The 27,484-nt window shown below is 37.5% G+C and overlaps 3 protein-coding genes across 3 annotated transcripts; 1 reads left to right on the forward strand and 2 right to left on the reverse strand.

Moving 5' to 3' along the window:
- Window positions 1–819: 819 nt before the first annotated feature.
- LOC127535081 (uncharacterized) lies at window positions 820–4,030 on the forward strand. The gene is made up of 2 exons (XM_051952040.1): window positions 820–2,079; window positions 3,158–4,030. The coding sequence occupies exons 1-2, from the start codon at window positions 1,639–1,641 to the stop codon at window positions 4,028–4,030; spliced, it is 1,314 nt and encodes a 437-aa protein (XP_051808000.1). The 5' UTR covers window positions 820–1,638.
- Window positions 4,031–4,520: 490 nt separating this feature from the next.
- si:dkey-56d12.4 (uncharacterized protein LOC799220 homolog) lies at window positions 4,521–6,828 on the reverse strand. Its single transcript, XM_051952043.1, has 2 exons — window positions 6,198–6,828; window positions 4,521–5,846 (listed from the first exon to the last, which is right to left on the reverse strand). Exons 1-2 carry the CDS (start codon window positions 6,529–6,531, stop codon window positions 5,212–5,214), a joined length of 969 nt encoding a protein of 322 aa, XP_051808003.1. The 5' UTR covers window positions 6,532–6,828; the 3' UTR covers window positions 4,521–5,211.
- A 4,058-nt stretch (window positions 6,829–10,886) lies between these two features.
- On the reverse strand, window positions 10,887–26,918 carry cotl1 (coactosin-like F-actin binding protein 1). The gene is made up of 4 exons (XM_022212591.2): window positions 26,486–26,918; window positions 25,573–25,655; window positions 15,307–15,464; window positions 10,887–13,381 (listed from the first exon to the last, which is right to left on the reverse strand). Exons 1-4 carry the CDS (start codon window positions 26,560–26,562, stop codon window positions 13,271–13,273), a joined length of 429 nt encoding a protein of 142 aa, XP_022068283.1. The 5' UTR covers window positions 26,563–26,918; the 3' UTR covers window positions 10,887–13,270.
- Window positions 26,919–27,484: the final 566 nt, after the last annotated feature.

Consider the following 27,484-nt stretch of genomic DNA (forward strand, 5'->3'; position numbering starts at 1 on the left):
TGGGGGATCTTGGGTTGTTGGGGGACCTCGGGTTGCTGGGGGACCTCGGGTTGCTGGGGGACCTCGGGTTGCTGGGGGACCTCGGGGTGCTGGGGACCTTGGGTTGCTGGGGGACCTTGGGGTGCTGGGGGACCTTGGGTTGCTGGGGGATCTTGGGTTGTTGGGGGACTTTGGGTTGTTGGGGGACCTTGAGTTGTTGGGGGACTTTGGGTTGTTGGGGGACCTTGGGTTGCTGAAGAATCGTGGATGCTTGGTACCTTTGGGACCTTGAGATGCTAGGGGATCTTGGTTTGCTGGGGGATCTTGGGTTGTTGGGGGACCTTGGGTTGTTGGGGGACTTTGGGTTGCTGATGAATCGTGGATGCTTGGTACCTTTGGGACCTTGAGATACTAGGGGATCTTGGGATGCTAGGGGATCTTGGGATGCTAGGGGATCTTGGTTTGCTGGGGGATCTTGGGTTGTTGGGGGACCTTGGGTTGCTGGGGGATCTTGGGTTGTTGGGGCACTTTGTTTTGCTGGGGGAGCTTGGGTTGTTGGGGATCTTGGAAGACTGGGGAACTGCTGCTCCTGGGTGACCTGGAGAGGTCATTCTATGATATTATTAGATTCATGATTACAACAGAAACAGAGTGCAGAAACATGTGAAAATCGGTGAATTTGTAGAAAAAAATTGTAAATAGTTAAACATCTTTAGCATGTGGAGCCACAGAGGACTTGGAAAAATGTTGTACATGTTGGTTCCTGTTGCCCAAAAATGTTTACAAATCATCAAAAATGTGACAGGAGCAAAGAAGCTGCTATGTGTTTAACAGTTAATAAAAAAATGTTAAAGGCCAAAGAAAGGAAATCGGATGTCGACAATAAATCCACATTGAGCCTTAAAGTTTCCAGAGTTACCGTTAATCCCACCAGCTGTGTTTGCTGTCTCCCAATTCGAGGTGATTTCTGGTGGAAGTGGTTCCAAATTAGCATTGATTCTATGCAGGACAAACACCAAAACGTCACCGCACAAACATTTAGAGACGTTGGGAGGCCAGAGGACAATCCCTGCCTTTCTCTCTGTCCGTCACATGACCGTTGGTGGGCTGAGAAACATGCTGAGGAGGTCTGAGGAATGCAGGAAGGATCTGCAGCAGCTGATGTGACGGGCCTTGTTCGGACTCCTACAGGTCCTGCATGCTAACGTTCCCCCTCTTTCTCCAGCAGAACCACCGAGTTCCTCAAACACTGAAGCTGCTGAATGGATTTACCTTCAGCTACAACGACCGGAGCTGCAGCCACAAGAAGGACAACCAGTGGAATGAACAGCCGGATGGAGGCAACAACATGAGCGGAAAATTGACTGAAAACAGCAGAAAACACTTTCAGATTAGATAAAAATGAAGTTTTTAGCATTTGCTGTTGTTGCTTTAGTAATCTAATGGATTTAAAAAAAAATTAATTTCCTTTTTTGGCAAATTTTACTAATTTTTTGTTTGTTTTGTATAAATCCACGACTAGAAAATAGCAGAAAAAATATGACTTTATTCACCTTATTTCGCCCTGCCCACTTCTAATTCTCCGTATTTCCGCATGTTGTCTTCTCACTTCCGGTAAGTCCTTTCCGCTAGCCGGCTTCGCAGATTATAAGCAGCGAAATGTCTACAGATGCGACATCAGGGGTTCCGAAATGGGAACAAACTTCAAGTTTCATTAGGAGAACGGATGGTCTTGCGTTCCCTCATCCATCGACCATGTCAGGGTGGGTTGATGACATGAGAAAGTGGCCGGAGATTTCCTATGGCGACATTTTCAACTACTTTGTGCTATCCCTGGGTGTAGATGGTGCGGCTATGGAGAATTATAAGAGCACCGAGGTGTACCAGTACCTACATAGCGGCAAAGTTGGTCGTGTGTTGTTGCACACAGAAGATGGGTATGTGTTTTTAAAAGCAGACGTGAACCCGAGCCAGGCCAGTAGAACGAGTCACTTGCCGTGGGTGCCAGTTAGCAGTAGCGGCGCGGTGGAGACGACGGGATGCTCCTGCATCGCTGGACTAGGACGCTCATGCAGTCATGCAGCCGCAATATTATGGAAGGTAAAAGTCCTGCACCTTACTTGCATGAGCTGCTTTACAGACGGCACCCCATGTAATTACTTAATTAACCAATAAATGTAATAACTGGATAATATGTAATATCTGATCAATGTGTTTATTACATTTACATTACTTTTTTTTTACTAGATTTACTTTGTAATTACTATCATTTCTATTATTTGTAGTAGTAGAAAAGGGCATATTGTTAATACTAATAATAGCACTAATATTACTAGAAGTAGTAATATTAGTAATATTATATATATTAATATATATATATATATATATATATATATATATATATATATATTAGTAATATTAGTGTTATTAATATTACTACTAGATGTAGTAATATTAGTGTTATTATTTGTATTAACAATATGCCCTTTTGGGACAAAAAAAAATCACAAAACAAAAACATGTCCACATATGTGTACAGCTAGCCTAGCCGCGCTAGACAACCCACGGCAACGAATTTAATTCTCTGCCAGGGAGGGTCTAGTTACCCTCCATAAGGCTCGAGGCTGGATTCTCCTAAAACTGGCCGGACCAATCACCATGAAGTGTAGAGTCAGAAGGCGGGCATAACTAAGTGACGACAGAGGCGTGACAATTCTGACAGAAACAACCAGCGCACAATAAACAGTTATCTTTCGACTGGGCTTTGCCCACAGCCCTTAAAGATTTGAAGCTAAAATTCAACTTGAAAGATAAACAAAGGACGGCACTGAAGTGTTTCATTGAGAAGAAAGACGTATTTGGACTTATGCTGACGGGATATGGCAAATCCTTAATATACCAGTTGGCTCCGCGGCTCCGCTGGTTGGGAAGCTAATGGGACTTAGCCACAATCCGCCGGTGCTCTCGGAACTACGTCAGCCTATTCGTTGCGTTGATTGGTTGTATACCTATCCAATTGCTGCAGAGGGATTTGATAGACAACCTTTTAGCCCGCCTCCCTCCCTGTCGAGCTTCCCTAGACCCTTGTGCCTTCAGAAACATGGGTGTAGCATGGCTAGGCTAGTGTACAGCAGGTCTTAAGAGGATAAACTAATCAAATTACAATTTCTAATGGCAGGTTGAAAATGCTGTGTCCAGTGGGATAACTGGCATATCCTGCACGGATCAACAACAGCTCTGGAATGTGGGGACTCAGAAGAACCTTGGCCCAAAGCGACTGACGGACATTACCTTTTCCCATCACCGAGCCACTGACGTGCTTCTGACACCAGAGAGAATGCCCAGTCATGTGCCTCTTCCTCCCACTCCTTCGTTTCGCAGCCAGGATGAGCTGAAAGAGGGCCTCAAGCATCTGAGATTGCCTGTGTCAAGCCTTCTTAAGAAGTGTGTGAATGCACGGGGACATGAGCCACAACAGCCTGCATCCCCACCTCATGCTGACCATGATGGCACCAACATCTGCCAGAGGTGTATGTTGTTTTACAACACTTTTGTGGCCATCAGTCCCCACAAATGTACAACACTGGAGCATGTAACTGTAGAGCAGAGTGCTTCTCACTTGTGGCATGACTCCCGCAAGATTAGAATCACTGCTAGCACAGCAAAGAAGGTCCCCATCAGAGGTAACCCTGAAAAATTTATTAGAGAGCACCTCTACCCAAGGTTTCATGGGAATGCTGCAACTCAACATGGCTTAGAAAGTGAACAATCTGCCTTCCGTTGGCTTGAGGAAAGTGGATATGCAGTCAGCCATAGAGGGACAGTTGTGTGTGAAAGTGAGCCATGGCTGTCCGCAAGTCCCGATGGAGTTTTGAATGCAGAAGAACTGCTTGAAATCAAATGCCCTTTCCTTCGGTGCAATGAGTCTCTGGAGGATCTGATCAGAAGTCACAGGTATGACGTGAGGATGGTAGAGGGGAGGCTTCAGCTGCAGCAAAATGGTTCACGAGGCTTCTACATGCAAGTGCAGCTAGGCATGTTCTGCACATGATTGAGGGCCTGTAAGCTGCTCGTCTGGACTCCATCACAACAAGTCTTGATACAAGTCCCATATGATGAACAGTTCTGTGTCAAGACTGTGGCTAGGCTTAAAACCTTTTATTTTAAGCACATGCTCCCCCAGGTGTCTGATGACTTTCAGGCAGGCCGCCTGTTGCTGTCAGCAAAATTCATGCAGCTTTGCAAAGACTAAGAACACTAATGACATGACATTATTGAAGTAACTGGAGTGTAGTGCAATAACTGTGTTTTTTTTTGGCTTGAAATAGCTAAAATCATGTGTTACTGTTCTTTATGTGCAATGATTAAACTATGCTTGCTGTCTGACCTTACCTGCCTTCTTGCAGCTCCTATTCTCTGTGTTGATGTTTACACTGAAGGCCACACTGGCATTTCAGCAGTAAGTGTTTTAAAAAGAAATAAGTATTTGTTACATAAACACATTGATAATATTTGTTAATGAAAAGGACTTCACAGACAGGTCACATATTGTTACATTTATTACAATTATATTGTAGAGACTAATGACAACTACAATTCAAGGTTTGTACAGAAAACTATCTGCAAACAGATGTAATCATTCTTCACTTCAAAGACTAATCAAAGTGAGTATTAACAAACTGGTGAGATTATTCTATATACAGTAAAGATTCTGAATAAACAATCTAAAAAAGTATTACCTATTTATCTATGAAACTGAACTTAAGTACAGGTAACATCTGCTCATCTCAGTGGCAACACTTAATGTCTTCATTCTTCCTCTGCATCAGAAATGATGTCACCTCTAAGGTTGCACAGGGCTGCACAAATTCTTAAAATTTTGTCAGCTTTGGGAGTAAGGTTGATGGGAAATGTCTGACAAAGGATTTTAAAGGTTTTTAGTCGACGTATGACCCGCTCAACATGGACCCGTACATTTGCAATACGCCTTGTGCTGGTGGTGTCCTCTTCAGACAATTGCATGCCTCTCTTGGTGAATGCTGGGATGGTCAGTTTCACCTTCCGTTGGTACAGAAGATCTTCAATAGTGAAGCCTCTGTCAGCCATAACCTCATCACCGGGGCGGTGGTATTCCAATAACCCAGAATTTGAAGTAATGAATTTATCACTGCACCTTCCTCCATAGGCAGCTGAAATAAACATGATCAGACCACATGGTGCAATGGCGACTAGTTACTTTATGGTGTTCTGGCCGTAGTAGTGGCTGTAAGACTCGCCTCTCGAGTCAAGATTGCGTGGCTTTTGGAGGGGGGTCTCTGAACAGTCAATCACACAGGTTGTTTTGGGGTAGTGTTCTTTGAAACACTGAGGCATGGTTTCCTGAATGGTCTCTCTGGGCAACCAGGGAATGTAACACCTCATTTTTTCCTCCATTAGATCAAGCCAGCAAGCAATGATTTTACTTACAATGGTTTGTGAGACACCAAATCTTTCGGCAAGGTCTCCCTGCAGCAAATTCAGGCGCAGCTTCATCAGGGTCATCAGGAGCTGATCCCAGGTGTGTAACTGGAAGCTGTTGTGGTACTCTTCTGTGAGGTGCTCAGCAACACAATTAAATGCCTCCAGAGACAACCATGTATACAGCTGACATAGGTTATCAGTCCTGAGTAGGGTTGAGTACAACGCAGCTGACCCAACATACTGCGTTCCAACTTCAGATGTCAGGGGCTTCAGATGGAGTGGGGATCTTGTAGCATAGCTGTGATCAGAGACAGACAGATCCTCCCACTGAGTTCCCACATCACAATGTGGAGGCATGTGAATTTGGTCATCCTGCTCCTCTGCATCCTTGACGCTTACTGTCATATCTATGTTACAAAAAACACAGCAAAATTTTTTTTATTAGGAATTAAACTTAAACTGGAACATCCACGGGTCATGTGAGTGTTACTAAGGTCCACATAATGACAAGTAGTACAGACTAGCAAGAATTAAAAATACTGAGACTGACCAACGCTGCAAACTTTAAGTGTTACAAGTATCCAGAAATAATGTAAGCTACATTAAGACTGATCACAGTGTTCAAAACCACCATCTTAATAAAATTTAAAATGTAATTTTAGAAATGGTTTCAGTTAATTGTTCATAACTGATCATTAAATGTAATCACAGCATGGATCATGGGAACTTTACGTCAGGCAAAACAATATCTCACTCACCCCTATCTGACAACCTCTTCAAAACCCGCCATGGCTTCTTCACTGGAGCATCATAGCCGAGCCATTTCTCTGGGTAAGGGTGCTCCTCTGTCGGCTCTCGGTCCACAAAATGAAACGAACATACATAACGGCGCTTCGGTGGGCACTTAAGGTTTAGCGCTTTCAGCCACAGCCGCTTGTGCTTCTCGTCTTTGGGCGGACGATGTAGATTATAAGGCGCCCCACAACACTCCTTTCTCTCCACATGATGTTCAAAACAGGTTTGTTTCAAAAGCTCTCTCCTCTTGACCCAGTTGTTATGGTTGCCTCTGACTGAACACATAATACTAGACATCTTGATGAAATAAAATCGCTATCTGGTTAGCTTACAGCGCTCGTTCCTTTCGTTGACAGCTGCACTTCCTGGCTGAAGCGGAAGTAAAGAGACAACATGCAGTAATATGGCACCACCCTAGCGAAGCTGCTAAATAAGGTGAATAAGGTGACTGTAAAAAAAACTGTAAAATAACAGAAAACAAATACTAATTTATATGTAAATAAAAAAGTACATGATCAAAAATGTTGAAAATTGTGAAATTGAAAAGTTTCAACAATTGTAAAAAAAACAACAACAACAAATACAACAGCCCAAAATTGTATAAATAAATTATTAACATATAAACAATAAACATATACGATAATCTGTATTTTTATTAATAGTAATTAATTCTTTTACAACATTTCACTGTAAAACTGTGTATGTATAAACTGTAGTCTGCAAAAAAATTCATGTATTATGAATTATTATGTATATTATGTATTTTTCATTCTTATACAGTGTTTATTCATATTATTTTAACTTTATTTAAATCAACTAGCTATATATATATATATATATATTACAGCTATTGGACGTTATTGGAAAGAAAATTATATATATAAAGAATTTTATTTATTTTAATTTTTTAAACTTTAACTGTTATTTTAAAGATTTCCCTGTTTTGTTAAATTACAGAAGAAATATTTATTTATTTATATAAATAAATATTTCCTCTTCTGAAAAATATTAATTTTGATCTTACCTTGAAAGAAACACGTCAGAAACCTTTAGTTTTACATGTAATTTGTTTGTTCTTTTACAGTGTGCAACTGTAAAATCCCACAGTTTTACACTAAAACATTATTACAAATATCATTATTTTATGTGACCTGTCCTGGGTGTCCCCTGCCTTCGCCCGAGTCAGCTGGGATAGGCTCCAGCACCCCCCGCGACCCTAATGAGGATAAAGCGGTGTATAGAGGATGGATGGATGGATTATTTTATGTTTTTTTAAAAAATGTTGTTGAAAGTGAGAGAATCTCTGTTTTTTCTGGCACCCCTGCTGCCAGATTTTCAAACTTTTTTTTAAACGAGATTTACAGTGCAACTATCTGTGGTTTTTAATTGTAATAACACCCACATTATAATATAGTTTTAATACTGCAATAAAGATAGCATCTGCTTAATAATTTGGAACATGGTGTTGTAGTTGGACGTTGAAAAATAAAAGCCCTTAAGTGATTTAATTTAAATCCTCGACAGCTGTGGTTTCTTAGAGGAATCTAACAAAACAAGGAAGAAACCCTCGAGGCCTCAGATGTTGCCCTCAGATACGAGCAGTTCCTCATTCTTTGGAATTATTTCTCAACGTTCCTGGAGCTGAAAAGAAGCTATAATTAATCTAATCTGTAGAGTCTTTAACCGCCTTGTTGCAGCACCTTTAACACACTTGTCTGGACAGGCCTCAGCTCCCACACACTCGGTACAGCTGAGGTTTAAAGACACCCACCACTCGCCTCCTACTTAAAGCCACAGCAGCTCTGTCATTATGCAACCAGCTATTAGTCCTCTAGACCACCGCAACCAGCAGCAGTGTTTGATCAGCGGCTGACTCACGCTCGCCAGCTATTAATCCGGCAGCTGTAACACACGCTGACAGTGTTTGGGTTTAAACAGCTGGAGGCATCGACCGACCGAAGAACCAGCCAGAGAACGTGCAGATCAGGCCTCTTTATTGGAAATCAATCCCCTCTGTGCACAGAAATGTGACTGCAGAGACCAAGATTTAATCATTAGGACGCAGCGCTCAATCACAGAAGTGTATTTACTTACACTGGTGGATGTACTCTATTTAATTTTTTTCTAAAGATTTTTTTTAATTTATTTGTTTTGTTTAAAGGCATAACTAGCAAAAATCACAGAAAAAAGTTTTACACCATATGGTCACTGTAAAAAAAAGAAAAATCTGGAGATATGTCGCTCTTGCACACTATAAAATTGCGACATCTTAACTGTATTTAAATCAGCTAGCGAGAGAGAGAGAGAAATTTCAAAACTTTACTGCTATTTTACTGATTTTCCCTGTTCTGCTAAATTATACACAAATAATTGCTGCATTTATATGGAAATAAAAAAGTATTATTATTCAAGCTGAAGCGTTGAAAAAGGTGGAACTCTAAAACTTACAAAAACTGAAAATGTTAAAAGCAAAAAGCTAAATGTTAAAAATTGCTATTTACATGTAATTGCTAACAGTTGAAATGACTTAAGTAGTGGCTATTTCTTATCTACAAGTAATCACTAATAATCAAAACCCTAACCCTTGCTAACAGTAATGGCTAAATGTTTAAAACTGTGAGCTACATGTAATGGCTAACATGTAGCTAACATGTTAGCCATTACATACAGCTCGTCATCTTCTGCAAGCTGTGTGTAGACCTGTTTCTGATGGCTGAACAGATTCCTCCAGTCCTCCAACAACGACTTCATCTTTGTGGTGGTGAGTCCTGTAGCCTCCTTGAATGGCAAAAATAATAGCTAAATGTCATCTGCATGCAATAACTACTGGTTGAAATGACTAAAAGTCGGAGCTACATGAAACTGGCTAACAAGTGAAAAGGTTAAAAGTAATGGCTAAATTTTAAAAATTATTAGCTGTATTAAAAGGCTAACGGATGAAACGACTAAAAGTCATGGCTAAATGCCTTAAATGGTTATCTACATGTAATTGGTAATGGTAGAAATATCCAAATCAAATGGCTAGTGATTACAATGGCCAAGTCTTTAAAAATAATTAGCTACATGTAATAGCTACTGGTTTTATTCGCTAAATGGTAAAAATGGTAGCTACATATGATTGCTAACATTTAAAATTACTTAAATAGAATGTATTTATCTACAGGTACTTATTAACTCAAATTGCTAATTTAGCTAGTAGCGGCTAAATGTTTAAAAGTGTTAGCTCCAGAAAAACAAGGCTAATGTTTGAAATGGCCAAAAGCAATGGGTAAATGTTTAAAAGCTGTCACCTACATGAAATGAATTACGGTTGATTTAACCCTCGTGTTGTTCTTACCAAAAAATGTTGTTGCCTTGTCTGAAAAAAGTCCAAAAATTCTGAAAAAATTTCCCCAAATTTATAAAAAAAAAATTGCAAAATCTTCAGTAAGAAAATTCCTGAAAAGTTTCCCTCAAAAGTTTTATTTTTTTATATAAAAAAATCCCCAAATTTGACAGCGAAATTCACTGGATTTTAGTTGATTTTTTTCTGAATGTTCTTAAACATTTTGTTTTTTTCCAACAAAAAAAATGTTCAAAAATTTCCTAAAAAAATTGAAAATGTGGAAGTTTGGACTGTGAAAATATATATATATATATTTTTCCACATTTTTAAAACTTTAAAATGGCTCGGTTTGACCCGCAGGACAACAGGAGGGTTAAATCGTTCTTCATGCCATAGCTAATGGTTAAATTGTTCTACTAGCAATAAAAAAATGGTTAGCACAGTTAGCTAAAAGTGGATTAAAGGTTTAAAGTTTTAGCTTTGGCCACTCCAAAGGTTGGTTGAGTACATCTGCTAATAAAAAAAGGCTGAGAACAGTGGTGTACAGAATCAATAGTAACTGTGCAGCTATTCTGATTTGAACAAGGAAAAGAAGACGTTAGTGTGGCGGATCAGGCACCAAATGGTACAGCTCCTGATTATTAAGTAACTTGACAAACACATAATAAGTGATGCATTAATTTGTTTCCCTAAGAACAGGACATTTGAGCATTTTGTCTTCCTTATTGCTGCCTGGTCGAGCATGAAGGTTACAGCAGTGATCAGGGAAACCTTTAGTCATTTAGCTTCACATTATCTTTTTGTACACTGGTTTAAAAAAAACAAAACTACAAATGTACCGCTTCAAATATGTGTAACAGCAGCACTAATTTAGAACGCCGCTCCTACAGCGTCATCCTTCACAGTTTAAAAACCACTTGAGCCAGAGATGTAGCCTTCCCAATGAGCCTTTCAGCACCATTAGCTAACACAATGTAGCATTAGAACACAGGAGTGATGGTGGCTGGAAATGTTCCTCTGTATGGAGATATTCCATTAGAAATTTGAAGCTAGAATAGTCATTTACCACATTAAAATGTGTAGACTGGATTTATCATTCATTTAATGTTATCGTTACTGGAAAAAATTGCTTTTCTTTCCAAGTGACCCCAAACTTTTGAACGATAGCGTACGTATTCTGGAAACTAGGTTTGAATAATAATTAAAAGCAATATTATCAAAGACTGAAACTAAATCCCAAACATTAAACTACTTTCATGAGCTTACTTTTCTGTTTAGCAATGCTATATTCAGAGATAAACACATAAAAGACACGCAGAGAAACAGGTTCTGGAAAAAAACATCAATTTTTATTTGAAATGACTGATCTTGTGCCCGTTCTGTTTTCTTTCTTTTTGTGTTTTTGTTTTTTGAAAATCTCTTCCACCAAACTGTCCAAGATAACAATGCTCTTAAAAAAATCAAATCATCAGGTAAAACTCTTAAGAGAAAATAAAATTCATCTTAAAACAAGAAGTACAAGAAAACAAAACAGAAAAATCCTAATTTTCTTCTTTCTTTTGTTTTTGCAGGAGGGGGGGAGGAAGGGGAAGGAAGGGAGGGTTGAAACCAAATGAAAAAAAAAAGAGATGCTACGACCGAGACGTGGCTCCTCCTGGGTCGGGATGAAGAACCAGAGCCCAACATCCCAGTGGAGGAGGGCAGCCAATCACAGTGTAGTGTCCACAAACTCCCATGATGCCCCTCTCTCCATGGGACACTAAGGCAGTCAAACACAGTAGGTTACAGTATGCATGGATACCTTAAAGTGGTAAATTGTGAGATGAGACACCAGGAGAAAAGACCTCCATTCCCAGCATCCTCTGAGGTGTTTAGATCTGCTGCTAGAGGATTGATAGATTAGTTGTTTTACGGCAAAATATCTTTAAAAAGATGCATCATTCGTTGCCATTTTGGCTAAACAGAACCCAAGAAAGCCCGAAGGCGGCTGTAAACCAAACACAGCTGTTTGCTAGGAGATGAAGAGGAGGCTCGGCGGTGTGACTCAGCGTTAGAATAAACAAGCCGCCAACCGTCACCAAGGATACCGCCGGAAAATGGAGGTCTTTCCCCCCTGGAGGTTCAGTGTATCATGACTAAGAGCATGTTCTGGTGTCAAACACATGCCTGCGAGCGAACGAAGGGTGTCATTTCAAAAATGAGACGTCTACAGTCTGATGTAGTCTCACCGAGTTGTTTTTTTTAATCATTTTGAAGTGAAGCCCTTCAGTTTTTTTTTTAAAATTCACATCCTCGGATTATCCTCGACGTGCGGCGCCGAAGCCTCGACCGCGGCTTCGTGCTGAGATGAGGATGAGTGTGAGATGACGATGCACAGCACAGTAGAACCAACCATGAGCTGACCGGGGAGGAGGCGGCGGGCCGGGACGGAGAGGCGGCCATCTTTAGCAGCACCTATACACCGGATTTAGCATTTGTGGCGGCTAACATGCAGACTTTGTGCTCATTCAGGGTGAACATTACTTTGTTGTTAATGCCACTCTCATATCTGTCAATGCTAGACTATACACAGAACATGCTAAGGTAGTCTTTTAGCCTTTTCAGAATGTTACTGGGCTAAATAAATCAAAAACAGACAATAAAATAGTTATTTAGTCTGTAACAGTCAGTGTGCATCACATATTTTATGTGTTCGTTAGTAATATGGGACAGAAACCTCATTAAAACTGCTTAGCACTGATCCTGGGGACGGTTTCTGTTGTTAGCGTAGCTTAGCATGAGGTCTAAAACTTGGAAGAAACAGCTGTCCTTCCTCTGTTAAAAGCTGAAAAATAAATGTAACATGTCCATGTTTAGCATTTTCTGATTATCTGTATTTTTTTTTATAGATTCCCGTTAAAATAATTAAAAATATGCTTTTTTAGCTCTGATGCTAGCTCTGAAGCTAGCTTTCCAGTGTTATCCAATGTTCTGGTAATTTATGCAAATATATTTAAGAGAGAGTGCCTCATTTGCATATTGAAACGTAAAAAATTGAGAAAATTAGTAATACAACATGGTATTGTATTACTTGTAATTTTATCAAGTAGTCCACTGGGAAAATTCTGACCCCATTTCCCACTCATATGAAAGTTTTGTCTCGTTTTTACATTTTTGTGCTGATTAAACAAACGGGACAAACAAAGTGAATTTGTGTCGATGGATGATGATCCATGCTCGCTGTTTCCCCTTGTTTCCAGTCATTATGCTAAGCTAAGCTACGTAGCAGCTAGCTCCAAACAATACACATGAATGTGTGGTGACGACAATGATCCATGCTAGCTGTTTCCACTTGTTTCCAGTCTTTATGCTAAGCTAAGCTAACGTAGCTGCTAGCTCCAGCTACTAAAACTGGTCATTTCAAAGCAGCTTCAACACGTTCATTCATCTGATCTTTCTTGTTTTGATTTTGCTGAAACAGAAACTGATTGAAGTAGGTTTGTAAAAGCTGCGGCATCCTTTAAAGACGCTTTAAAATCGAGTGTATAAGCGCTTTAACGCCTCCGAGTTTCTTTAGCAACAGAGAACTTTACATTATTTTAGGTATCTAGAGGTCTCTCCGTCCCGCCCCCCGTCTCCCCCTGGAGGTAGCAGCCCTGCCCCGACCCTCCCGCCCCGTTTGGACCACCCAACCCGACCACCCGAACCCCCAACCCGTCCGGTGGAGCTCCTCTACTCGGCCTGAGCGTCGTAGTTCGCCCCGCCGGCCTTCTTCAGCTCCATGCGGATGTAGTCCTCCTCCAGTTCCCGAGCGTCGCTGATCATGAACTCCTTGGCAAAGTTCTGCAGACACAAACACAGTTGTTTCCATTTGTTTCCAGTCTTTCTGCTAAGCTACATAGCTGCTAGCTCCAAAGAAAAAATCTGCATTTGTATTGATGACAATGAGCCATGCTAGCTGTTTCCACTTGTTTCCAGTCTTTATGCTAAGCTAAGCTACACACCTGCTAGCTCCAAAAAATAAATACGAACTTGTGATGATATAAATTTGAAAAAATATGTCATTAGTTTAAATTCACAGAAAAATAATGCAGAGGTGACAAACCAGGAAATGTTTGTTTTTTACCATTCTAACTTTGGTTTGCGTAAATATGTAAGAAGGACACATATGAACGTTGGTTCTGCTGTTTGTTCACATATAACTGATTACATTTCATGTGAATTCGACATTATTTTTACTACCAACACTTAGCTGCACAGACAACTAATTAGCATTTTAAAAGGTCAAGTTATGTAGTTTTATGTTGCTGCGATAAACACTCAAAGAGCAATTCAACTGAGAAGAAAATCGTAAATAGGGAAAAAAAACACTAATTCATATTTTAGTGAGTTAGTTTCATATATAAAACCTTCTGCTGCTAATATCTGCATCTTTACATCTAAAACTCTTCATCCTAAACAGGAAATGTGAGTTTTAATTGTGTGATCACGTTGAGCTTCTTTATCCGTTTGAGGTGTGGCGGCTTAAACATCACATTTCCTGCTCGGTTGGTTTTAATCAGTCATAATTACAGATGAATTTACTTCCTGTTAGTGACCCTCCTGTAATTTAAATCCCCCTCATCCTCCACATCAGAGCCTTTCAAAGTCCGTCTGAGTGGATTTCCTCAGTTAAAGATGTCAAACACCACCATGTAGAGGATGTACTTCAGCAAGCTTTTATTATTAATCTTGCATATTTTATTAATCAAATAATAAAGAAAATAATCAACGTAATAACTGATAATTGGAAAAAGTCATTTATTTCAAGTAAAAATAGTGGAAGTAAACCAAATATTTGATCATTCCAGCTCCTCAAATGTGCAGATTTGATTATTTACTTTGGCATAAATTGAATATTTTTGGGTTTTAGATTTTTTTTTTTGAGGTACTGACTGAAACATGATGGGTGTTTTTTATTATGTTCTGGTATTTTATGTACAAAACAACTACAAAACAAGCAGCAAATGAACTAGTAATTAAAATAGATGTTAATTTCAGTTGTTTTCAGGCAAAAATAGTGGAAATAAATCCACTGCTTAATGGCTCCAGCTCCTCAGACGTGCAGATTTTTTGGTTAAATCTAAATTTCGTCATGCCATGTATGATGGCAATAAACTTATTCTATTCTATTTTACTGACCTCTTTGATTTTAATGAATTACCTGATTTACCTGTATATACATAAATCACATAATAAAGGTTAAATTAAAATAAATTACCAGAAAAACAGGGAATATTTGATTTTCCACTTCCCTCCGTAATGCTAATATATGAAGCTAAATTAAATAAAAATTAAATATTTAAAAGACAATTTATCTACATTTCATGCTGCAAATGGTGCAAATGATGCTTTAAATGTGTTTGCAAGGCTTCAAAAATACACAGAATGTAAACAAAGCTTTGTTTTTGTTTACACAATGTCTAAACAAGGAGTCTTTAAAGCTGCACTGGAGGATTTTTTTTGCTCCATTTTGGTGCAACTCAAACTAAACACAACAAATACCATTTTTTAATCATAATTTTTGCACATTTAGCAAACCAGAAGCAGCATTAGCATGTACAGTAATATAAAAGTGCAGCTTTAATAGGAGTAAAATTGATTTTTGCTTCATTTCTGTGTGTTTTTGATTCTCTAGCATGTTGTTATTTTATCTGACTACAGACTTCCTGAGTTCACCCTATATCCACCGGTTTCCCCAAATAAACCGTCCATTTTCCATGTCTGACCTGCACGATGTCTTTGACCAGCGTCTTGTCGGTGCTGATCTTGGCCCTCTGCAGCCCGCTGATGTTTTCTCCGATCCAGGTGATCAGGGTGAACTTGGCTCGTTTGCTCATCGCGTCTCCTGTCGTGATCCGGACGAAACCGAACAGACGAGAGTCGTCTAAAGAAACCAGAAAACAGAGTGAATACACAGATGAAAGCTGTACAAATTACTGCAAAAACGTCTGAGATCATTGAGGTAGAAAAGCATGAGAACAGTAGAAACTCATGAAGGAAACAGCAAAAACCAGACAGAAGAACTTCTCTTTAAAATCACTCAGGATTATTTCTGTTGTCAGTTATTTTCTGGATTAATCATTTAGTTGTTTTGTCGATAAACATGGCAAAAAAAAGTCGATCAGTGTTTCCTAAATGACAAATCTTTATTCCACACCCATAAATACTCAGGTTACTGTCAAAGAGAAGGAAAAAAAACTGAAAATATTCATATTTAAGAAGCTGTAATCAGATAATTTGAGCTTTTTTTAATTTAAAAAATATATTCAAACTAAACAATTAATTATAAAAATGCTGCTGTATTAAAATATTAACATATAAATAAAATTTAATATTACATAAATACAAATAATATTATAATGTATGGAAAATATATTAAAATATTTAAATAAACATTAAATATCACTTTATAATAAAAATGTAAGAGATGAGGTACTATCTCTCTTATTTTATTAAAATAAATAAAAATCATACAATTAAAATACAAGGAAAATATATTAAAATGTATGAATAAATATTAAATGTCAATAATAATAAATAACTTTAAAATAGATATAAATTACACCATTAAATTATATGAAAAATGTATTAAAATGTACGAATAAATATCACTAATAATAAATATGTAACTTTAAAATATATAAAAATGGTACTATTAAAATACATGAAAATATATTAAAATGTATGAAGATATTTTAAAAATTACTATGAATAAAAAATTATGTCAAAATAAATACTTATACTATTGAAATACATGACAAATATATTAAAATGTATGAATAAATATTAAATATGTTTAATAATAAAAATTGTCAAAACTGCTTAATAATTCTAAAAATAATTTAGATATTTTTATTGTAAATTTTCATATTGACTAAAGATGATGATAAAGATCTAATAAAAATATGATGAAGATATAATGAAAATATTATTAATACATAATAAAAAAATCTGACACATATATAATCAATTTTAAAAAAATATAATAAACACTATGATAAAGATATAAAAAATAAATATAATAAAGGCTAAGCTTAATATATAATAAAGACTATGATAAAAAATATCATAAAGCCATAATAAAGACCCTGATAAATAATTTAGAATCACCTTATTAAGCACTTTTAATCCTTCATTTTGTCAACAACATTCAAAACTTAAAGACACAAATGCACTAAATGGTTTCAGATTGGATTCATTATCAGCAGATACTAAAAATTAAATGATCGGGGTTAAAAAAACTCGATCAGGACATTTCTAGGTATCATATCTGCCACTTTCAGGTGATTTCATTCCCTTACGAACCTTCCTAATAAATAAAAACACAACTTCTGCCCGTCGTTAAAGTGCTGCTCTGAACATAAACACATGTTGGTGACAGACTTCCTCGACTGATAAAGTTCCTGTGACGGTATTTAGAGAACATCTGTCTGAGCAGCTGTTTCCTCCTCATGAAGATAAAGAATTATTTTATGTGGAAGAATTACGTCCGACAGCGGCTGTGACCTATATTCACTCCGTTACGTTTCGTTTACTGTCGGATTCTGCAGCTCTTATGATGGAAAATTTAAAGTAAATGGGTCAAACTTTAATTGTTCAACGTCTGATTTGAATTTATTTCTCCCTACGAGTCGTTAAAGTTGTGCAGCAGCGTTTAATTCTCTGGATTTTGTGGAACCACAGCGACAGACGGAGCTCCAGATTATAAATCAAGTCATTTTGACATTCTTATGCTGTTTGTAATCCAAATAACTATCAACATGTTTTGTCAGCTGGTTAGTTTATGGATGTTTTCTGAATATAATGTCAGAAAATAATGAAAGATGACTGTCATGGTTTAACAAAACTCAAGGAAGCATCTTCAGTTTTCTGTTTTTGTCCAACCAGCAGTTGAAAAGCCAAAGAAATAATAGAAAATCATTAAATCTGCACATTTGAAAGCTGGAATCATCCATTATTTGGTTTATTTCCACTACTTTTGCTTGAAAATGACTGAAGTCCGTTCATTTGCTGCTTGTTTTACAGCTGTTTTGTGCATAAATTATCAGAAAATAATGAAAAACACCAAACATGTGTCAGTCAGTAGCTCAAAAAACTATCTTTTGGCATAATTTTTGGTCCAAACACCATTGAAAATCCAAAAATGTTCAGTTTATGATGGTTTATGCCAAAGGAAAGCATCAAATCTGCGCATTTGAAAAGCTGGAAGAATCAATTATTTGGTTTATTTCAACTATTTTTGCTTGAAAATGACTGAAACAAACAGCTATTTTGATTATTAGATCATTTGCTGCTTGTTTTAAAGCCGTTTCATACATAATAAATCAGAATATAATGAAGAATGCCAATCATGATTTCCAAAAAAATCAACAAAAGTATCTTCAGGCGTAATTTTTGATCCAAACAACGAAAATCCAAAGACGTTCAGTTTATGATGGTTTATGCCAAAGAAAAGCATCAAATCTGCACATTTTAGGAGCTGAAACCATCAAATATTTGGCTTATTTCCAATATTTTTGGTTAAAAAAAGACTGAAATTAATAATTATTTTGATTATCAGTCTATCTGTTGCTCATTTTATAGCTATTTTATACACGAAATATCAGAAAATGATGAAGAATACAATCATGTGGCATCTTTTTAGATCCAAACAACAGTGAAAACCCAAAAATGTTCAGTTTATGATGGTTTATGATAAAGAAAAGCTTCAAATCTGCACATTTAAAAGCTAGACCCACTAAATATTTGGTAATTTTCCACATTTTCTGCTTGAAAAAAATGACTATTTCAATTATCAGCTGATTAATTTCTGCATTAACTGATAACTAATATTTTATAACTAATAAAATAAGCAAGAATGATAATAAATAGAAGATTTTTTAAATGTCAAGTAAACTTTAACAACCTTTTTTACAATCAAACTACATTCAGTGTAAAATTCAGGAAAAATTTGGGTTTCTAGTTGGAGAAATTTTGCTTTTTTAATAAAAAATTAAAGGAAAACATGAGTTCATTTCACATTAACAGAACTAAAAATATTAATATTAAAACACATGAATACATATTAAATATCATTAATAGTAAAAACTGCTTTTAAACCTGCTTAATGAGTCTTAAAATAATTTTAAAAATACTCGTCAGGAACCTTTAAACCTTCATTTTGTCGACAATATTCAAATTTTAAAGATACAAATGTCAGTTTAGGAGGAAAATTTGTGTTTCTATTTGGAGAAATTGTGCGTTTTTAAAGAAACACTGAAGGAAAATCAGAGTTTGAGTCCCACAGCGGTGATAAATCCTGTCCTTCTGAGCAGAGAGCAGCTTTGTGCGACCAGGAAGTATTCAGGTCAGTAGACTAAATGAGTCAAATCTTTTGTGAGTCCTTCAGTTGTGTCACAATCGTCGCCGTGGCCACGCCTGCCAGAGCGGCGGTGGTCCGACAATAACGCCCGAGAATAAAGTCTGAATACAGACGAGGAGGAAAAAAACAACAAAAAAAAGCATTCCTGCTGCAGCTTTTGTCTGCTTTGTCCCACTTCAGGCCTCAGATCCTCCACTGAGGCAGGTTTCCATTCACCACTGAATTCTACTGAATTCTGACACAATCTGCTGAAGAAAATGCAAATTAAAGCCGGTTTCCATCCAATAGTGCAACAAGAAGATTAGGAGTTACAATTAAAGCTGCAATGAATATTTAATTGAATAGTTACAGACAGAAAACTGCTCAATAACGCGCTTTTTAACGCAAAAAAAAAGCAACATTTTCAGCTTTTAAGCTCCTAAAAGGCATTCATTTGGAGTTTTATCCACCTGATAAAGTCCAATATTCACTCTGGTTTGAGAATCTTGATCAAAATATTCAGCTAAAGGCTCCACAGAAGCTCAGATGTGAGCTTTTGTCAAAACTAACAGTGAAAATATGAAAGAAATTCAGTTTATAATGATTTATGACAAAGAAAAGCATCAAATCTGCACATTAAACCCTGAAACCAATAAATATTTGGCTTATTTCCATTATTTTTGCCTGAAAACGACTAAAATAAACAAGTATTTTGATTATTAGTTCATTTTTCTGCTGATTTTTTTGAAAATAAGGAAAAACACCAGTCATAGTTTCTCCACAAAACTACCTTCAGATTTCTTTTTTGGTCCGAACAACAAACTGAAACCTAAAAACGTTCAGTTTCTGACCGTTTATGCCAAAGAAAAGCTTCTAAATTTGCCCATTTGAGGAGCTGGAACCATCAAACATTTGGTTTATTTCCATTACTTTTGCCTGAAAATGACTGAAACTAACAACTATTTTGATTATTAGTTCATTTGCTGCTTATTTTATAGGCGTTTTATACATAAAATATCAGATAATAATGAAAAGCACCAGTCATGATGTCCAATAACTTAATAAAAACATCTTCAGACAACTTTTTTTGTCCAAACAACAAACTAAAATTCAAAAATATTTAGTTAACGTTGGCTTATACCAAAGAAAAGCTTCTGAGTTGCTAGAACCATCAAACAAATGGTATTTTTCACAATTTTTTGATTGAAAAAAATGACTGAAATGAAATATTTCAGTCATAAATTATCTGTTAATCATTATTTTTGATTAAATGATTGACATAATATGCTAAAACAATAATAGGCATGGTCTCCCAGATGTCAAGGAAACTTTTTCAAACGTCTTTTTCAATCAAACAACAGACAGAAACTAAGAGACGTTCAGTTTACGACGGTTCATGACAAAGAAAAGCATCAAACTGTGTCTCCTGATGCACTGAAATCCGTAAATATCTGGTGTAGTTTCTTAAAAACTGATCTAACGTATACGAGACGTTTACTGCTCTGGTTTATTAATAAAAACAAACGTCTGAAGATGATAAAAATATCACATTTAAAGAAGTTTTTACTTCCTTTGAGACAGAAGTAGGTCGAATAAAAACTCTAAATCTGTCCGAAGCTTCCAGCAGAACCTGAACCTTCACAATTTGGATCATTGCAGTCCTTTTTAAACAGCAGCTTTGAGTTTATATTTCTGTATTTTAAAGTTTATTATCACAGAAAAGGACATTTATGCCAATAAATGATTCATTCTATGTATATACACACAACCTTTATTGCATTTTATTAGAATATAAAGTAAAAATGTCTTAAATCTCTTTGAATTATTCTGTAACAGCAACATGAACACATTATCTTTCAGATGTTTCACTGTTTGACTGACAGAAACTCTAAACTCAGCTGCAGGGAAAACCTTCACAAGAACACAAATCCAAGCATAGCAGCATCTAAGACGGAGAGGCTCTATTCAAGGTGAAAACACTGATCTGAAGTCAGATTCCTGCCAGACTCCACTGCACTGCACCACCGACCGACTTCTAAAGCTGCAACATCCTGAAGCGTAAAGAGAAACAGCAGCAGAACAGAAACCCTGAATGACAAACATCCAAACATGATGGTCGCTTCTTTAAACAGTCAGAATGAGCATGTGCAGGAAAATAAGAGTCCTCATCAACTCTATTTATTTTCCACCACAGATTAAATATGATTTTAGAAAGAAGAAAGAGTTGAATTATTACGTCTCAGTAGACGTGAAGGATGGACATATGGAAAGAGCAGATGAATTTAATGCACGTCATCCAACAAATATTCCACTTGGCTTTTCCATGGTCATAAAGGTGGTTAAAAGGTTTAAAGAAATGGGCAATGTCATGGACAAACCCCGTTCTGGACGACCAAATCCATCAGTCGAAACTAAAGGATTGGTCACGGATAAAATTCATGCTCGCCCCAAAAAGTCACTTCCCTAACCCTACCAACCCAAACCCCATCAACCCTACAAACCCTAACCCAATGAACCCTACTAACCCTAAAACACTAAATCTACTACCCCTACAAACCCTACAAACCGTAACCTTACAAATCCTAATCCTGTCTTTCGATATGTCCATCTTTCATGAACCTAACTCATCACACAGCTTTCAGAAAACACTAAAAAATAATATACCAAAATGTGTGGTTCGCTGCTGCTACTTTTGGTAGCAATTTGTTGTATGGTTTGTACGAAATTCATAAAAAAAAAAAGGACATTTATGAAAACAGACTGTCAACATATCCAAGCAACAAAATCTCCCGTTAGCTGTGTTATTCTTCCATTTTACTGGTGTTACTGGATTTTGGGTCTCTCCAAAATCCACCAGAAAAGTTTTTGAATGCCCTCGAGCCAAATTCCACACTAGTTTTCCGCAGGAATGAATAAACTTCCAGGTGATTCTCGTGCATACAGGTGTGTGGAAACAAGGTGTGAATGTGTGAACTAGATAACCGAAGTCGCTGCATAAAGGTCGGCGGCGTTAAGCGCGCTAACACCGAGAGCCGTTTTATCTTTACGAGCCGCCAAAGCAGCTGATAAACAGTTTCCTGGCTCACATCAGACCAACAGCAGCCGTTTAGACTCTTATTGAGGTATCAACGTCGATAACGTTGAAACCTAAAGCCACCTGATTACAGTTGACGCTGCCGTCTACTAATCAATACATCCTTTGTCTTATCGGTCGTTGTCACAGAGAGGAACTGGTCCAAAGCCTCGCCCTGACCCGAAGCTTCGTCCTCACTTCCTCCCAGTGCCAGACTCTTCCTGGTTTATCTTCCCTTTAAAGTCGTGCTGACTTGGCAGTCGACCTCCCACTGCCGCAGAGAAAACAGTGATGAGGCAGCAGAAAAGCACTTTGTTCTGCATAAACCGGCTTCATTTCAGCAGAATCGAGGCTCTTGGGTGACGCCGGTTGGATCCCCAGCAGATGAACCCTTATCGATTTTACCCACATCACTCACTTTGGTTGATGACAAAATAACTTAAAGCTCCATTTCAATGAAACCTACTAGATAAAGGATGAACACCTTATGACCTTTTCCTCAAGTAAACATAAACTGTTCATCCTCTGAGGATCATGAATGTCTAAACCAAATTTTATGGTGATCTGTCCACGAGTTCAACAGATATTTCATATTGCAACTAAACGAGAAAAGCTGTTTGAAACGTCCACATTTTCAAAACCAAAAGGTATGGCGTTCGTGTTCAGCTTCTGGGGATCATGAATGTTTGCACGTAATTTTAGCCAAACTAAGCCAAATTTCTTGGCGATCTATCTAATAAATAGAAGCACATATCAGAGCAAAACAAACAACAAAAATGCTGTTGGAATTCAATATTCCAACACTTTAAGTAAAAACATTAGAATTCATGTTCTGAGGATCAAGAATGTCTCCAAGATTCTTTTCTTTTTGAGCAGTTACAGAGACATTTCAGACTAAGAACCAAAAAAAAAAACAGCTTGAAACCAAAATTCCAACTCTTTAAAAATCAAAAATTTTCACTATAAAGTTTTGGAATCAGTGAAGACAGAATTTTTCCTCTGGGGAGCATGAACACTAAGAGCATGAAACAGAAATATTTACCTGGATGAATGCTTTGAATGAAGGACAATCCCAAAACAAAAAGACATGAGGCGAATCAACATGAGTCTGATTCATCATCTGGGGATCATAAATGTCCGATCTGAATTCTGAAACACCTGAACCAAACTTCTTAGTTCATTTTACTGCCGTTTAAAACCAACAAAAACCATTAACTTCCCGGCCACAGATGGAAAGTCAATAAATCAGTGAAAACATCACGATTCATCCTCTGGAGATCCCAGATGTCTCCACTACGCTTTTCTCAGCCAATCGGGAGACACTTCACTGGCTATATGAAAGTTTTGACCAGGTGTTGGCGGTAAAAGAAAAGTCAGGGAATCTTCAAAGTCAATCAGATTCATCCTCTGGTGACAATGAATGTCTGAAGCAATTTCAGTAAGAACAAATCTAAAAAATTGGAGAAAACTTCTTAGCAATTATACTTTTTTCAAAACACCAAAAACCATTAGGCCACAAACGGAAAGTCAATAGATCAGTGAAAACATTATGATTCATCCTCTGGTGACAATGAATGACTGAAGAAACTGCAGTTAGGACAAATATGAAAAACTGAATTTAACTTTATAGTAATTCATCTCATTATTGTTTAAAACCAAAAACGTTAACTTCCTGGTCTAAGACAGAAAGTCAATAAATCAGTGAAAACATCACAATTCATCCTCTGGGGATTACAAATGTCCATGCTATGTTTATTTTTTTAACTAAAGCTTTGTTTAAATCAATATGTAAGGAAAATACAGCAAAACTATCATTTCTTTAAGCTATTTAAATGCCAGCTAGCCTAGCTTAGCACAGTAGCCGATGACTCCATTGTAGTTCATGTAATTTTATGTTGCTAAGCTCCACTTAAATCACAAATTTTAGTATTAAACGCATGATTAATTCAGTATTGTTTTTGTTTTTCTTTTAGTAGTCTGGTTTTCAAGGAAGTCAGTTGAGTTTATAACAACACAGTCATAGCATTAAAGCTAAAATTTACATTAAGCTATAGAAAAAAAGCAACAAAACTACTTTTTCCATAAGCTAACTAGCTTAACAAATTGTAGTACTCCTATCTTTTCTATGAGCTAACTATTTAAACGCTAACTAGCTTAGCATAGCAACCGATGACTGCGTTGTAATTCATGTGATTTTATGATGTAAAGCTGCACTTAAATCACACATTTTAGTATTAAATGCATGATTAATTCAGCATTTCTTTTTAATTTTACCTAAATTTTGCAAAACACTTCAAGTGAATATTATTTAATTAAAAAAAATACTAAAAAGTGATTTCCAGTAAAGAAAAAAATACATCAATTTGAGCTAAGATTGCTAAAGTTGCTAAAAACACTGGACGTTCAACAGAATAACAACACATTTTTTTAAATGTCTGACAATAACATTGGGTACTATTAGAAAAGTGTATTTATTTCTAAATGTAGGACTAGAAAATAGAATGACTGCATCCCAACTATATTTGATTAAAAAAAGGTAAATGAATAAAAATATCTACATTTTCAAATTGAACAAAATTCCATAAACAATGGGGTTTTTTTCAGAAAATGCAAAACACTTCAAGTTAGCATTATTTAATTTAAAAAAATATTTAAAAATGCTCTTCAGTAAAGAAAAAAATATACGAATTTGAGACGTTCAAATGTTGCAACTAATCTTTCTGTCTTGGTTTTTGGTTGTTTTCTCAGCGGAAACTGGGCTTAAAATGAAAAAAGCAGACGTAAAAAACAAAACTGGGTTTGGTGGAACGAGGACCCTGACGTTTCTGTTTTTACTTCCTGCTGCTGAACAAGTTATAGATCGATTTTGTCGAGGAGTTCTCTTTCTAGCAGCTCCTCCTACGCTCACTGGGGTTTTTACAACTTCACTGCTAAATAAGGGAAAAGCAGCCGACAGACGTGTCATCTCCGAACAGGAACCAATGATGAAGCTGAGCGTGAAACCCGGCGATGGAGGAGTTATTACAACACAGGAATGCGAGCTGTAAGTATCAGGAAGAAGAAGAAGAAGAAGTCAGGAGTGCTGCCCGAGGCTGCACGCTTTAAAGAAACCCGCCACACCCAAAATCTGAGCAGATGCTGTTCTCCCTGGGGACGAGCTCTTTATCTGTGCATGAAAAACCAAAGTTATTTAAGAACCTGGAAGCCAACTGGGACTCTTTAGTGGAGAAACAAGCTGATCGGCTGCAAAAGAAAACAGGAAAACTTCTATTTTATGTGCTTTTATGGAATGTTTTTTAGATTTAAGGTGGGAGTGGCAGGTGAAAAGTGAACTTCTTGCCATTGTTCTGCACCAAACCTGACGTGTTCCACCTTGCAGAGATCTCAGGACATTACAGAGCAGATTATGCAATGTATTGCATACAGTGTTGAAGTGCTTTGACAGTCACACGGCTCAAGGCCAGTGGGTGACAGAGCACAGAGTCTTAAAAGATTAGTGTCCTGCCAAGTCAAGCTGTGTGCTATATGGGCTGGTTAACCAGTGAGCCGCTCATTACACAATAAAGCCTGGTCCCTTACCTGTGCACATCGTCTTAAAGTCCTCATAGTCGGTCCCTTGTCCTGCAGGCACGATCATAGAGCCCTCATACTTGAAGGCAGCCCTGCAACATGCACACCATGTTATTACTTCCAGGCCTCATAATCTGTTGATTCACAGCAATTTGCATTATTTGCACACAAGAAGCCATTCTGCAGGGCCTGGAGCAGAGGCTGAGACGCCCATGCAGGGTGGCAGCTGTGTGTCAGCCATGTGTAAGTGTCCCCACTATAACGTTATCCTCTCTGAATACAGGACAAAGGAAATTACTTCTGCCCCGCTGGGCCTGATAAGTGTGCAGTGTGTGACCGCTCAGCAGCCAGAATACAGATCAGCCACAGCACAGAGCAAAGCTGCGTGTGTTTCAGCCAATATTACTGTAAGCACAGGGGCTGCAAGCCGGGATTTAGGTGGGAAACAATTCACAATGTGCCTTTGTAGCGTCTTTTCATTGTGTGCAGGAGAAATTGCATTCAAACATCTGACAATTTAAAGTTATCCTGTTTAAATGAATAAGCAAACGACGTTTATAACACAGTTGATCATATTTTCTGCTTCTTTAATAAGTTATTTTCAATTCGGCGTGTATTTAATTAGCCTAACTGTGCTCCTTTAAATAAAATATAAACTTTAACAAAAAGGTGCGCCTCATTTTTGGCACCACTTTCGGCTCAGTGGGCGGTAACAGGCTCAGCTAAGTACACCTCAAAACTAAGATTACAATAAATTAATAAAATGTTTTGCTGATTATTTAACGGCCGAATAAACTATCAGCTAACATGCTTCCAGGCAGGACATCGGTTTATATGTGCGATGCGTTAAAATTGGCAGTTTTGTCAGAAAATCTAAAATTGCCGCGTTTTAAAACGGAATATGGTGCAGATTGTCACTCACCAGTTGGTCTCCGTGTTGTCGTCCCGGACTTGGTTGTAAGCCTCCCTACAAGCCTCCTTATCGATCTGGGTTGCCATGTTTCGGGCGGACGGGTGTCTAACTGTGAAAGTGAGCGTCGGTTCGGTCCAAAGCAGCAGCTAACCGGAGATAAAGCAGCTAACTGGTCCAGTTGATGCTGCACATCAGACGAACTACGGCCGGTAAACGTTACACAACGAGCAGCACCGGAGGAGAAAAATCACGACCACCGCTGCTTGGAACGACGTTAACGGAACAGACGGTTCATTTCCTGTATATTAGCGGTTTATGGGCGGTGGTGATGTTAGTGAGTGAGGCTGGCAGCAGATCGGCTCTAGTCCCCCAGACGCTGCGTTCACCTCCTCCCTGCGGACGGTCAATGATCGGCGGGCAGGCCGCTGTCAGCAGCCGGAGGTGACGGCGGCAGCTCCGGTGGCCGCTTTCAAAATAAAAGCCGGCAGCTAATATTTTAGAACTCTAACAATAACATTCGGTACTATGCTATTAGAAATGTGTCTTTTTTTAAGTAGAACTAGAAAATAGAATGACTACACCCAACTTGATTTGAAAAAAATAGTTATGTGAATTAGAAATATCAAAGTTTTCAAATAGAAAAAAATGCAGTGAAATTGTGTTTTTTTTGTTTGTTTTATTTTAATTTAGAACCAGAAAATAGAATGACTGTACCCCAACTAGATTTGATTTTTAAAAAAGACAAGTAAATCGATAAAAAAATCTACATTTTCAAATAGAAAAAGATCATAGAAATGTGCTCCGTTTTTTTAAATTTAGGACTAGAAAATAGAATGACGACATTCCCACTACGTCTGATTTGGGTTTTTTTTTAAAAAGAAAGAAAGAGACAAATAAATTAATAAAATATCAATGTTTTCAAATAGATACATAGATTCCTTTATTGTTATTTCTCTCATGTGTGTTTTGTTCTTAAATGCAGAACTAGAAAATAGCATCACTGCACCC

Source organism: Acanthochromis polyacanthus, chromosome 8 (genome assembly GCF_021347895.1).
Source record: "Acanthochromis polyacanthus isolate Apoly-LR-REF ecotype Palm Island chromosome 8, KAUST_Apoly_ChrSc, whole genome shotgun sequence".
Taxonomy (NCBI): Eukaryota; Metazoa; Chordata; class Actinopteri; family Pomacentridae; genus Acanthochromis; species Acanthochromis polyacanthus.

Coding starts and splice junctions, on each gene's coding strand:
- cotl1 (XM_022212591.2), bottom strand. CDS start 26,562: ATGGCAACCCAGATCGATAAGGAGGCTTGTAGGGAGGCTTACAACCAA. Junction 25,656..26,485: donor GACAACACGGAGACCAACTG/GTGAGTGACAAT, acceptor TGCATGTTGCAG/GGCTGCCTTCAAGTATGAGG. Junction 13,382..15,306: donor TGGTCAAAGACATCGTGCAG/GTCAGACATGGA, acceptor TTGTGTCTGCAG/AACTTTGCCAAGGAGTTCAT.
- si:dkey-56d12.4 (XM_051952043.1), bottom strand. CDS start 6,531: ATGTCTAGTATTATGTGTTCAGTCAGAGGCAACCATAACAACTGGGTC. Junction 5,847..6,197: donor GAAGAGGTTGTCAGATAGGG/GTGAGTGAGATA, acceptor TTTGTAACATAG/ATATGACAGTAAGCGTCAAG.
- LOC127535081 (XM_051952040.1), top strand. CDS start 1,639: ATGTCTACAGATGCGACATCAGGGGTTCCGAAATGGGAACAAACTTCA. Junction 2,080..3,157: donor CAGCCGCAATATTATGGAAG/GTAAAAGTCCTG, acceptor TTCTAATGGCAG/GTTGAAAATGCTGTGTCCAG.